The sequence below is a fragment of the Bufo gargarizans genome, unplaced genomic scaffold, assembly GCF_014858855.1.
Source record: "Bufo gargarizans isolate SCDJY-AF-19 unplaced genomic scaffold, ASM1485885v1 fragScaff_scaffold_437_pilon, whole genome shotgun sequence".
In the NCBI taxonomy this organism is placed as follows: domain Eukaryota; kingdom Metazoa; phylum Chordata; class Amphibia; order Anura; family Bufonidae; genus Bufo; species Bufo gargarizans.
In genome coordinates this window covers 379714-393700 of record NW_025334116.1, presented here as the reverse complement: position 1 = coordinate 393700, position 13987 = coordinate 379714, and the positions used below count along the sequence as shown (strand labels likewise).

At 38.5% G+C, this 13987-nt stretch overlaps 1 protein-coding gene across 7 annotated transcripts in view; it reads left to right on the top strand.

Moving 5' to 3' along the window:
• Positions 1–10505, top strand: part of BCL6 (BCL6 transcription repressor) — a 71409-nt gene extending 60904 nt beyond the window's left edge. For 3 of the 7 annotated variants that reach the window (XM_044273167.1, XM_044273169.1, XM_044273165.1), the window contains 9 exons: positions 2070–2108; positions 2321–2494; positions 2675–2896; positions 3043–3993; positions 4149–4324; positions 4708–4875; positions 5322–5452; positions 7194–7331; positions 8091–10505. In XM_044273167.1, coding sequence (XP_044129102.1) covers positions 2334–2494; positions 2675–2896; positions 3043–3993; positions 4149–4324; positions 4708–4875; positions 5322–5452; positions 7194–7331; positions 8091–8234 — 2091 coding nt within the window. In that variant the 5' untranslated portion in view covers positions 2070–2108; positions 2321–2333 and the 3' untranslated portion in view covers positions 8235–10505. The remainder of the gene's footprint in view (positions 1–2069; positions 2109–2320; positions 2495–2674; positions 2897–3042; positions 3994–4148; positions 4325–4707; positions 4876–5321; positions 5453–7193; positions 7332–8090) is intronic. The other 4 variants (XM_044273170.1, XM_044273171.1, XM_044273168.1 and 1 more) reach the window with 3 other exon arrangements.
• Positions 10506–13987: the final 3482 nt, after the last annotated feature.

Below are 13987 nucleotides of genomic sequence, written 5' to 3'. Positions count from 1 at the left end.
GAGAAGTACAGTATTTGTCAGCTACAGTTTCTGGGAGGATATGTCACAAAAGCCAAGGTAAAATCTGCCTCTAAGTGAATAGACAGTAGAATAAGAAAACGTTTCCACTTGTCACAATTATACTACTGATGCTATAGGAAAACGGATTGTATTGTGGTGCGGTACATCCGACATGCCACATACAGTACTGTGTGATTTACTAACGAGGGCTGTAGCCAATGACAGTTTGTGGGATCAGCTCAACTACAGGCAGAACCTGAGTAGGATAGAAAATCCACGTTCTTTGTTGCCATCTGGTGGCGGATTGTGGAACTCTTGCTTTGGTGACCACAAGCTAGCCTAGGAGCTGAAGCCCGATTTGCAATGGAATATAGAGCCCCATTTTTATGCTCGAGCCTAAATAACGCAATGCTTTATCCATTTCACTAATCCTGCATCCTTCCTGAGGCCAAATGACTATAATCTGTGTGGAAATACAATTCACATTCAATTAAAGTGGTGCTTTCAGTGCCTGGTCTGATGTTCATTGTTTATAGGTGTTGTTCCTTGGACCCCGACTTCCAAGTTTTGGATTTTGACAAGTAAAATGTGTCTTGTGTTAGGGAAGCCTACGAGGGAGTGCATACTGTATGGCCGTGTCCCAGACTAGCTTTTCAGGAAGGTTAATTGTACTAGAGTTCACTGGGTGAAGAAATCCCAGTCTGAGTCAAATATTTCCCAGAATGAGACGGCTGCAGTGTCCACCCCTATTCCTCTGTGTGCAGGAAAGCCATGCATAGCAGGTAGTGTGATAACATAGGATGTGTCTGTTAATATTCCACTTGCAATCCTATGTATGTAAGAGGCTGTTCAGCTCTCACTGTAGAAGGTAATGTCCTATATGGATATTACTTGGATATTTTAATGGCATACTATTAAATTAGATATTTCTGATCAGGTAGTCTAGGCAGAGAACTGGACATGTTTGTCTATATAGTAGAGCCTGGTATAGTAGGACATCAGTGATTTCAGATCGTATTGGTAAGGATTTATCACTTTTGGCCTGCCGGTGAGTCTAGTTTTTTTTTCTCTTAATGTAATCCAACAATCGGTGGTTTTCTTCATTTTTGGACGGTTCCTTCTCTGTGGATGGAAATGTACAAAACAGGTAGAGAAACCACTGGGCGAGGGAAATGCCTAGTTTCAGGGTTCCTTGGAATAGGAAGAGGAAATGACTCCTATATTAACCGTTTGGTAGCTGTTAAGTTATCTGTTGGGCCAGCTGTTTTGTCCGTTCATCCATTCTGAAATCTTCCTCTTTCATTTATGGGACTATCCGTTACTTACATTTTAGTTAAGTATTTCATTGCTTTGCTTATATTCATATAGGGTCCAGATTTCTGCAACTGACTGTACACATTTACTTTGGTCTCTGTCTCCATAGGGGTTCACAATATAATCTCCCTCTATCATCATAGTCACTTAGCCATCAGAAGTCATGTGTTAAATTGTGAGAAGAAACCAGGGTACCTAGGAAAAAAATGAAATTAACGTAAAGAGTCCATCCAGATTCTTTTTACTGTAACATAGGACTCATATTATAGAAACCTGAGGAAAGCCAACTGGAGTGCTGACATGTCCTGGCACACTTTCCATGCTGTAACTAAGGCTACATGCACACAACCGTATGTGTTTTGCGGTCCGCAAAAAAAACTAAACGATGGCATCCGTATGCCATCCGTTATTTTTTTTTGCAGATCCATTGTAACAATGCCTAAAACGGACAAGAATAGGACATGTTCTATTTTTTTTTTGTGGGGCTACGGAACGGCTATGCTGATGTGGACAGCACACGGACCCATTGAAATGAATGGGTCTAGATCCTATCCGCAAAAAAAAAACGGAATTGAAACAAACAACATTCGCGTGCATGTAGCCTAAAACATAGCTTCTTAGTAGATGGGATAACAGCAGTCGTCTAACATGTAAAATCTAACATCACTGTAGTATATGATATGACAATATCATCAATATGACATCTATCTGACATGCATACTCATATATATATATATATATTTTTTTTTTTTCAGTAGTTAAAGAGGAGTTTGGATTTTGAATTGAAACTTTGGGTAAGTACTTGTGTGTTTTATCTTCATTGTATGTACAAGTCACTGGTTGGTTAGCACCTGCATGTTACTCCACTTTCATAAGTGGCGACAATGAAGTGGTCCATAAATAACATAAACCACCAAAAGTGGAAGTTGAAACTTATTTGAAATGTTCACAGTAGCTAACAGCAGTTATAGACAAGTATTGAAGTATTGGGTCTTCTTTGCTTTAGGATAGGGGCAACAATGACATCTGCAACTGACAGCTGCATCCAGTTCACGCGGCACGCTAGTGATGTGCTCTTGAATCTTAATCGTCTTCGAAGTAGAGACATCCTGACAGATGTGATCATCGTTGTAAATCGGGAACACTTTCGAGCTCACAAGACGGTCCTGATGGCTTGCAGGTTAGTGCAGATGCGTATAATGTCTTGGCATTTCTGATGAATTTTCTATGTTTTATTATAGTCGATACTAGATGTTCTATCATCTAGTATTGACTATAATTTTCATTTTTGTCCATGTATCTTATTTGACCTTTTTTGTAGAAATGTAAATGTTTTTTTTTATTTTTATTATTTTTTCAGTGGGTTATTCTATGCCATCTTCACCGACCAGATGAAGTGCAACATGAACATCATCAACCTTGATCCAGAAATCAGTGCAGAGGGCTTTAGGGTCCTTTTGGATTTCATGTACACGTCTCGACTTAGCTTAAGAGACAGCAGCATTATGGCAGTCATGAGCACTGCACTTTACCTACAGATGGAGCATGTCGTGGATACCTGCCAGAGGTTTCTCAAGTCCAGGTAGAGTTTGTTATTTCCATCAGTAAATGTTTTTATTTTGCTTATTTGTTCCATGCACTTACAATGATCTTGTTTTCTCTTCTGTAGATAATGGTTAACTTATTTTGGGCTTTAAGTATAATTTTTTTGTCTTTGTTTTTTGACAGTGAAGATATTGTGAGTTCTGTGAAACCATCTAGAGAAGATTTTCTACAAGGCAGGTCAATGTTGCCTCCTGATGTTATGGCCTACAGAAACTGTGAGATATCAGAAAATACTGTACCTCTTCGTAATACAGCTATCTGTGATGGAAGGTCCTATATACCCAATTTATACAATGGCTCTCCATCCTCATACCCTCTGTATGGTCACATACCAGTCCATGGGTTTCTGTTTCCAGAGGATGAAGTAAGAGATGTTCAGATGGCTGACATCCAAAGATCAAATAGATATCCTAAGGAAAGTGTGTTACCTGGTGAAAATTCAAGGACTGTGCTAGGAGATTACAGGAAAGCAGTCACAGACTTGTCTGTCAATGTGTGCCACACCAACATCTACTCTCCTAAGGAGGCTTCATTGGAAGACCCCCGTAGTGACTCTCAATACAATGTGCTTGCAGGCTCCCGGTCTGCTGGTCCATCCATAAGAAGCAGCCCATTCTATAATTGTGACAAAGGGAAAGAGGAGGAAAGAACATCCTCAGAGGATGAAATAGCGCACTTTAAACCTACAAACTCTCCAGTAAACCGCAAAGGTCTTGTTAGCCCTCAAAGTCCACAGAAGTCAGACTGCCAACCTAACTCTCCAACAGAGTCCAGCAGCAGTAAAAATGCTCGAATTTCACAAGGATCCAGCTCTCCTATGTCAAAATCTACAGACCCAAAAGCTTGTAACTGGAAAAAGTATAAATTGCTGAATTCTCTGAACCAGAGTGACAAGGAAGCGTGCGCCAACCAAAATGAAATGGTCAACCTGTCTCCACCATTTTACACTTCTCAGACATGTCAACAGCAAGTTAAATCAGAAAATATGGACATACAAACGTCATCTAAACTTAATATGAGCCCTGAAGACACAGCCATTCACCAGGCTAGCAAGCTGAACAGCCTGGTAAACAGGTAAGCACTGAAAAGCTAACAAAATAAAAAGTTTCCCTTAGTCATACGCAGTTCAATTAAATCTCACTATTTCGCCTGTAGAAAATGGTTCATTTTTTTACCCTTCCCTATGATCATAAAACAACACATGAGTAACTTGTTTGTTCTATTCTCAGGAGTATGGAGGGGTCACCTTTGAGCAGTGAAGGACATTCGCCTCTTTACATCCATACACCCAAGTTCAACATGTTTTCTTCACAATCCCCTCCAGAAATGTGTCCACACACCCCGGGTTCAAACTTTGGAGAAGAGATAGTTGAGACCCAGTCAGAGTTTTCAGACTCAAGCTGTGGTAAGTTCACATTTCAAAACCAAAAACTCAGCTATCATTTAGAACGCATATTACTTAAGCTGTAAGTTGCTAAGTACTACTGCAATGAACCAATATCATGTATTTCTTAGCAGTTATTTAGGTAGATTTTACATATTATGCAGAACCATTTGATACCATGTGGCTCTCACCTTATCACAGGCATGTGTACACAATGGAAGCTATTTCATAGGAAGCTAAATAGCGTTAGAGAAAACTGAAGTATTTAGAGAAAAAAATCCATCTAGACACCATGCAGAGCTTTCCTTGCTGGGACATAAACCCATGACTAGTTGCTAGAAGGCAACATTACTGAACATATTTTATTTACTATAATCTCTTACCTGTTTTTGTTTTCTGCACAGAAAATGGCACTTTCTTTTGTAATGAATGTGACTCTCGTTTCTCTGAAGAGGGCTCTTTGAAAAGACACACTCTGCAGATGCACAGTGATAAGCCCTATAAGTGTGACCGCTGCCAAGCTTCATTCCGCTACAAAGGAAACCTTGCCAGCCATAAGACCGTGCACACCGGTGAGTTGCTGAATTACTCCCGGGTTGTCAAGCATTGGATTGTAAAGTATTTTAATTCTAGTGGAGTTGATCTCATAAAAAAATGGTTCACTCCCTCTCTTATGTACACTTGGAAAAATGATTGAAGTGGTCTATTGTTTAACTTCCTTCCCGTATAGCCCAACTTGGTTACCATTTTTGAAAGTGTTAATTTATATTGAGGGTCATTTTCACACGCCAGTTTAAGTAAAAAGATGTTTTTAAATGAGTCAGGCTCTGTTTCTCCTTTCCGTAGCCCGCCTCCTACCGTCCACCTTTTGGACGAGGGGTGGGGAGCTAAAAAGTCAAAAATGTTGTGGCAAAAAAGGCACTTGCAGAAAAAAAAAAAAAAAAAAAAAGGGCCTACAATTTTAGTACATGTTCCCTATTATCTTTTAATGTTAATCTGTCATTTATTTAATCCCCAGGTGAAAAACCATATCGGTGTAGTATTTGTGGCGCACAATTCAATCGACCTGCAAACCTAAAGACCCATACAAGAATTCATTCTGGAGAAAAGCCGTATAAGTGTGAGACATGTGGTGCCCGCTTTGTACAGGTACATGTCAAGAACCAGTCAGTTTAAATGTTCCCTGCAATGTCACCAGAGGTAGTCTTGACCACACAGACATACATTAAACCAAATGTTTTTTATGTGTGTGTGTGTGTGTATGTGTATATATATATATATATATATATATATATATATATATATTACACATTACATATATTTTATGTAATACCTGCAGCCTGAAAAAGAAGATTCATACTAGCCTGCTCCATGCTGCTTCAGCCCTCCACTGTCTACGTCTTCCGGTTTTTGTACTGTTTACACCCGGCTGGCCATGGAAATGGAAACATACACTTCTCCAGCTAAGGGTACTTTCACACTTGCGGCAGAGGATTCTGGCAGGCAGTTCCGTCAATCCGGACACAAACTAATGTCATTTGTCAGACGGATCCGGATGCAGATCCATCTGACAAATGCATTGAAATATCCGTGTCTCCGGTGTCATCTGGAAAAATGGATCCGCTATAAAAAAAAATCCGGATCCGTTTTGCCGGAACACTTAATGCCTAATACACTTCAATGTAAATTAATGCTGGATTTGGCATTCTGGCAAGTGATCAGTATTTTTGGCCGGAGAGAAAACTGCAGCATGCTGCAGTATTTTCTCTGTCCAAAAACCATACAGTGACTGAACTGAAGACTGAACTGAAGACATCCTGATGCACACTGAACGGATTGCTATCCATTCAGAATGCATTAGAATAAAACTGATCATTTTTTTCCGGTATCGGAAAACAAAAACGCTAGTGTGAAAGTACCCTAATGCTTGTGGTCACGTTACCGCTGAAGCCAGTCATTGGCTGGAGAGGTGTATGTGACCATGCCCATAGCGAGCTGGATGTAAACTGTGCAGGGACTGGAAGATGGAGACAGCAGAGGACTGGGATGTTGTGGAGCAGGTAAGTATGAATTTTCTTTTTCGGGAGGCAGGCTGTGGGCATTACATAAAATATAATCATTTCTGGAAAACCCCATTAAAGGCTATATACTTCTGCTTCAATGCAGTGTTGGAATAGCCTTTAATAAAGAAATGTACAGCTCTTATGTCTCTCCGTGGTTAAAGAGGTGTTTGTTTGTTTTTTGGTAGCCTATCTTTAGGATAGATCATCAATACCTGATATGTGGAGGTCTGACTCCCGGCACTCCCACCAATATCTGGTCCGTTAAGTGCTGCAGCCATTCTTCTAGACCAATGATGTCACATTCATAGGTCACATGACCGATTTGCAGCTCAGTTCCATTCAAGTAAATAGGCCTGGGCTGCAATACCAAGCAAAGCTATTATACAGTGTACGGTGCAGTGATTGGTGCGCTGTGAGAAGGCCGCAGCACAGCACCGGGAGTTGGACCCCCACTGATCAGATTTTGAAGATGTACCCAAGGATAGGTCATCAATATTGTACTCCTGGAAAACCCCTTTAAAGACTGAAAACAAACACTTTATGTAGTGCTCTCCACAGACATGGGTTATTCCCAGCTGCTTCTCTTCTTGCTTGCCTGTCTGTAATAGTAACTTGCATAGAGAGGATGGTCCTTAACATCATTGAAGACCTTTCCTGGCCTCTGCTAGAAGAGGTCTATGTATTTACTGACACGTGTTGTAGTAAATGTCAGAAGACGTAGCTGTAGATACTTTTTAATCATTATGACCATTCAACAAACCTATTTTATGTTTGTTTATATCAGAATCCATGCTTTCAATTAAATGATTAGCATTTTGTATCTTTAGGTTGCTCACCTCCGTGCGCATGTACTAATACATACTGGAGAAAAACCGTACCCATGCGAGATCTGTGGAACCAGGTTCAGACACTTGCAGACATTAAAGAGCCACCTGCGCATTCACACTGGAGAGAAACCCTATCATGTAGGTCCACCATGTAAAAACGTGTATTACAAATGCTTATGCTAGTTGATTTGGATTAGGTTGTAAGCCAAATAAGAAATTTACTTTCTGAAGAATTTATGCACATCCAAATACGCGTGATATCCAATTTATATATAATGGATTCTTCAGCTGCAGACATTCTGCAACATACAGTATATGCTATGTGTGAAGATAGTAGCAATTTGAAGGAAATATACTCCAGCACGGTTCCAATGTGTTTGTAGTTGCACTTTATTGTTCAATTCTCCAAACAGCAGTAGCAGTACCAGGTGGAGGTGGAGTCTTTTGTCTGCACTTGCTACTGCGGTTTGGAGAATTGAATAAAGCGCAACTACAAACACATTGGAACCGTGCTGGAGTATATTTCCTTCAAATTGCTACAATCAGTATATAGACTGACTCGACCAACTCCGTGCATGGGGCTACAAAAAATTGGAAGGTGAGCTGGAACACAACCCTGGCTTTTCTACATGTGTGAAGATACCCTGAGAAATAGTGGTTTCAGTAAAATCATGGCATGTTATTTTGTTGCACAGAATGTTTGTGATAGTGGCTTAGCAATGTATATAGACAGAAATGTTGGTGTAGGCATACAGTAAATATATAGACATTTGTTTCAGACTGTGTAGACGCATAAGATATGAACTGGTTGCTGAGAATGTTTAAAATATAAGATGATAACTTATACTTCATTTAAAAAAAAATTATTATCAATTTCTTCTCTCATTTCCTTTCTAGTGCGAAAAATGCAATCTCCATTTTCGTCACAAGAGCCAACTGCGACTTCATCTGCGTCAAAAGCATGGTGCAATCACCAACACAAAAGTCCAGTACCGTGTGTCTCAAGCAGAGCTCCCCGCTGATCTCCCAAAATCTTGCTGAACTTTGCCCAGTGATACTGGAGTGCCTCTATTTGACCTTTTAAGCGCATATGGGCAAAACAAAACGGGTTTAGCTTTTTTTTTTTGTTCCTGGTCATGTGAAATGTGCGCCCTTAATTGTAAATATATATATATACATTTTTTTTCTAAATCTGTGTGGCATAGTCACCATGCGCTCTTTATTATTTCAACGTTGTAATTCTCAGCCTGAGAGAATCAAAATTTTGAGGAAAAGACTGAATGAACAGTTTAATTGGGCATGCAAAGCCTGTTGCACCTTGCTGTGTGGACCCAGCCAACAATGCACTGGCACTCCCACGTGGAGTGAAATATAGCTTTTGAAGCACCAGCTGTGTAAGAATGCTAGTATGTTTAGTTTGGGAGTGAGTTCCTAATACCATTGAAGGTTAGCATATGTTAAGAATCCAGTTTTAGACCCACCATACTTTGGTAGGTAGTTCCATCAGCCTGGGATGCACAAGTCCCTTGAGATTTTACGGTTTGTATGTCTGCAGTAAGGCATTATGGCAGTTATTATTTTCCCTTGTTAATATTTGCCAAGATGCCCCATGGGAAGCACCTTTCTTCTATTTTAAGATTTTCTCTTTGGTGGCAAACAGTGTCTAGCTTAGTAGAAGGATATTATCAACAGCCATGTTTTAGTGACTGTAAAAAAAGCCAGGTACAAAATGGGGGAATCCACAATCTGTTGGGAAGTCAAATTATTTACCAATCCTCTTAGCAATCTTTCCAAACTTGCATGCCATCTGGCATTCTTTGGATTCAGCAAAACACAAGCACTTGAAAAAAGCACCTTGCCCCCTCTAGTTTCTGTATTAGTACTTGTGACCTTAATAATAATCTATATTTGGCACCTTATAAAATACATTAGGATATAGTTACATATATATATATATATATATGTGTGTATAAATGCACCCTACGAAGGGGTTGTATTCAAAGTGGTCAGTGTTTAGCCATGTACATAAGAGGGACTGAATGAATTAGTGTCAGTGCCAGGTGCTAGATGTTTGACATATTGATGCGAGGGACACTTAAGTCTATGTAAATCTCTTGGCTGCTACAGGACCTAGCAATGCACCAAGCTGTGGTCAAACGCAAGACTGTCATGGTAGAATCAACTGACTGTTGTTCTTCAAATGGGAAATGATAAACTGCTCAATTCTGGGTAGAGTTCAGCCCTAGCCCGCCTTAGTCCCCTTCTTTACAGAGCAATAAGGCATTCTTGAGTCATTTGGCCAGTGGTAGCCTTGCTTTTAAGATTAGGCTGATATGACCCTAAAAGGTACCTTTTTTGCTACAGCTGCAATATTATACCAGCACTAGAAGGCACCTCATTCAGATATTTTTCTAGTCGCTAGTCTTGCACCCTTGAAAAATTTTAAAAGTATTTAATTTTATGGTATGCAAACTGTGCACTCTAAAGGCGAAAAATAGAACAAAGAATTTATTGTGTTTGCTTTTTAAGAGAGGGCTTTAACTTTTGTTATAGTTTTAACCAAAGGAAAAGGAATTTATGTCAGAGTTATAAATATATATAAATATATATATATATATATATATATATATATATATAAAAATAAAACTATACCTATATTATGAAGAGTAAAAAAAAAAAAGTTTAAAAAAAGCGCTATAAAGAAATTCTGAAATATGGCATACATTTAGATTGTATCTGCGGGCAGAATCCAATCTGAAATTTGTTTTATTGTGATAGAGCACTTACAAGATATTTTAATGTATTGCACCAGTGTATGTGAAAAGTTATATTGTCTAAACGCAACAGTCTGTTTGTTTTTTTTTGTTTTTTTGCAAGTGAAGGTTTACAGTAAGTTTAAAAACTCAGACACCCTGTCGAAGGATTGTGTACTTTTGTTCTTATTGTATCTTTGTAAATATGTATATTTTGTCTTTGGTGCCTTTTAACCTCTTTGGCGCCAGGGGGAACAGCAATGCATTGCCAGTCCCACTGGCATTAAAGGGGTTAATGAATGTTTTGAACCCAATCCCTTTTTAAAGGTACATCCTAAAGCTAGTCACTAATCTTTAGGAAAGGTCAGTCAATATTTTATTATATATATATATATTTTTTGTCCTCCTTATGTTGAATTCACGACGCTTTGTCATGCTTGTGTTAATAATAAACTGCCGGGAGACAGGGTTTGGGCTGTTTCTAAAACTGCGTTATTGCAATGTAAAAGATAGCTGTACAAGTAGAAAGAAATAAAATCCTCTACAGCAAGAAAAATAATCGGATCATCTCTATTAATTTTGATTTTTTACAGGATTGTGAACATACTGACAAAATAGCATTTTAAAACACTAAAGGGGTCATTTATCAAAACCAGTATTTGTACACCTGTCTTTATACCCCACCTTGCGATGCCGGAAGATGCACTTAATTTACAACGAGGTGCACACCTTTCCATAAATTAAGTGCATCATCCAGCAGGCTATGCACCTATATTGAAATCTAGGCCATCCCGTAGCCAGTGTGTACTTCAGTCAAGATTTGCGCTAGAAAACTGGCATAAATGATAAATGCGCCAGGACCGATTGTCCTGCCCACCCCCCCCACCGCAACTCCTTTTTAGAAAGTGTCAAGGGTGGTGTACAAACACCACGTGCACCTAGATTTAGGTACGATGGTGCTTAAAAACGAGGGGAGGAGATGCAGTTCAGTTTTCTTGGCTCACCAATCAGTTTTTATACCCAGTTTAAGATGTATCATAACCTCATGTAACCTGCATTGTATACTTTGGCTACATTTACAAAATGTATCAAACCACATCAGTCAGTTGTTTTTCTGGCTTCAAAACTTGCTTCACAAGTAGGATTGCCATTTACGTTATTAAAATTATTGTATATTCTGTCATTTAGAAAAATCCTGCGATAAAAAAACACACATTTGATTGTGGCTGCAATGCCATATATATACAAAGTTAGATAACAAACAGCTAGAGATTAGTCAATTTCCAAAAATGTGTTTTGGGTCTAATTCCTTCAATGGTCAGATTCGATTCAGTCCAGATAAATCATCAACTTCAAGCAATTTTAATTGACAAATTCATTCTCTTTCCAAAAGTGTACTACAAAATGCTGCATGTAAATGTGCTAGTAACCATATTTATGCACTTGATGAAGACTATAAGCAATTTCAGAACCCGGTCTCTTGCGAACTAATTAATATTTATCAGTTTATAGCTTTTTTTGGAGTCCACTTGGTCTGATATTGACTTTAAACAGCCAGCCATGCAGCCTCTGAAAAAATAGCAGAATGGAGCTGAATGCTGTATAGAGAATGTATCTTTATCTATCAGACATAAATAGATATGCCATCAATATCTTAAGTGGGAAAACCATTTCAATATTGGGACAGAGCTTCTGTCTGTAGATTACCAAGAAGAGGTAGAGGATGTAGTTAAAAAACACGTGCCTGCAGGGTCAGACTACACAGTTTAAGATTTAAGGAAAACAAGCAGTAATCTGTGGTCTTCAAGACCAAGACCCAAAGACCAGTTTAGACTCCCTGCTTAAAAGTTAGACCTTTTTCACATAAACTGATCCATGATATAATCTGGCTATTCAACACATTCTTTCAAATTATGTTGAAGGCTCTTTCTAAAGGTGAGCCAAAATCCTGCGACAAGAAACCTAATACAATTAAAACTCTGAGACAACCACCCAAAATTGCATTGAAAAGGGTGACTTCTCAAAGCAAATAGCACTAAGCATGATATATGGTGAACTGTCACAGGAGATCTGGTCCAAATACAAGAGTGGTCTTAAAGAGGTGCTCGTTTGGAGAGGTTTTATTGTCCTTATAGCAGAATCATTGCATACAGCCTGTTAGAGGTGAAGTGATAAAATAAATGTAATTAGCATTTTCTGATAGAATATATTTTTACATTTTATTGTAAAGTTTACCTTTAGTTAGTGGGAAGCTAACTTTCGATAGGGTCAGTTTACTCTAAAGAAGATATACTAAGTTATTTTTCTCTTATCTGTTTACATACCGATGATTATGGGTTCCCTTAAGGACCAGGTCCTCTCAACAAACAAGTTCAGGGTGCACCCACAGAGTCTGTACCTTGCAACAGATTGTAATCAGCAGGCATTTACATTAGGCTGAAAGGTAAACTTTTGAACTCCTTCCAAAACAGATAAAGTCCATGTACTGTAGATTGTCCTCACACGACACATGTAAACCATATAGTCACTTTCTTAGATGACTGGATCAATAAACGCCAAGATTTTCTTACTTGAAAAAAAGGGAGAAAATGTTCTTGTAAATGGTAACTTCACTGCAAAGAATTGTAAAAATCCTTTCTATATTGGTAGTAGCCATCTTGTGTCTTGAATCAACATTGTAAAAAAAAAGAGGGTATTGCAAAATTTTGCAGCAAAGCAATTTCTGTATGAAGAGATATTATTCCATTAATTAACTCTACTTCAATATGAGTACAGCCACACGGTCAGGTTTCCTAATGCAGTCTTGGAAGCCAAAATCAGGAGTGGATCATGGAGAGAAATTATAAAGGACAGATGTGATTTCTCTTTTAAATTCACTGCTGATTTTGCCTTCCAAAGCTGCATCAGAAAACTTGACCGTGTGGCCGTACCCTCTTTGTTGGCTATTTTATTGTATACAAGACTTATAGATATTGGCATATGTAAGGGGTAGCTTTCTTTCAGGGGATCATCCTTACAGATACGGCTTCAGGACATCAGGTCCAAACAGTGCATTTATTGTGGCACACCAGCAAAAACAAAACAATAAACACTCGCCCTTCCAGGCTCTAACTTAACACAATATTTATACAGTTTATTATTTAGTTTTATTTAGATTATGAATTGACCTGTGGCTCCATTGATCTTTGTCTAATTTTTCCTCTCACTTTTGTAAAAAAAAGTATGTATGTTTAGTAAAATGTGTATTGTGTTTCAGTATTATGAACGAGATAGGGGTATTTATCAAACCTTTTATGCCAATATTGTGGCATAAAAGTCCACAATTTATGGTGCATGCCATGTTTGCACCTTTTCACACGTCTTTGCACTTTTGAAAAGTGGCAGGGCATATAGCAGGAATGGCGGGACCTACTGCAACCCGACATTTACTATAATTTATGACAGAAAGTGGGGTAAATTATAATTCATATCAGCTTATAGCTGGTGTAGACTTGAACTTCTGGCATACAGACTGCCTAGAAATGCACCAAATTTATTAAGAGGCCTGTATGTTAATAAATTAGGTGCATTCAGTGTCGGCAGACTCTATACTCAGATTTGTGATTTCAATGCAAGTCTTAGTATATCTGCCACATCATTTATTGGACAAAAGGCTGAAGTCTATTGGATGTTTTGATACATACATTATATAAACATCCGTTCCCCACAGTTAGTATGTGAGAAAACCATATCTATAGTATCACTCTGATGCATGACACATATCACTATTCTTATTATCAGCAAAGGATCATTGACATTTCAGTATTGGTAAAATTCTGAGTTGTGTAGCTTGAATAGAAGACAATACTGTACCTCTTAAAGAAACAGTACACCGAAAATTAGAGTAAAAAATGAATAGACAGAAGTCAGGTATCATTAGATGAGAGATTTTGTTTCTCCATACAATGTGAATCTCTCATTATGCATCTCAGTTTCGGGGAATTGGTTCTTTCATGAGACTGTTGGAGATGATCGAGTACAGAGATTGGCTGTCTTCGGCAG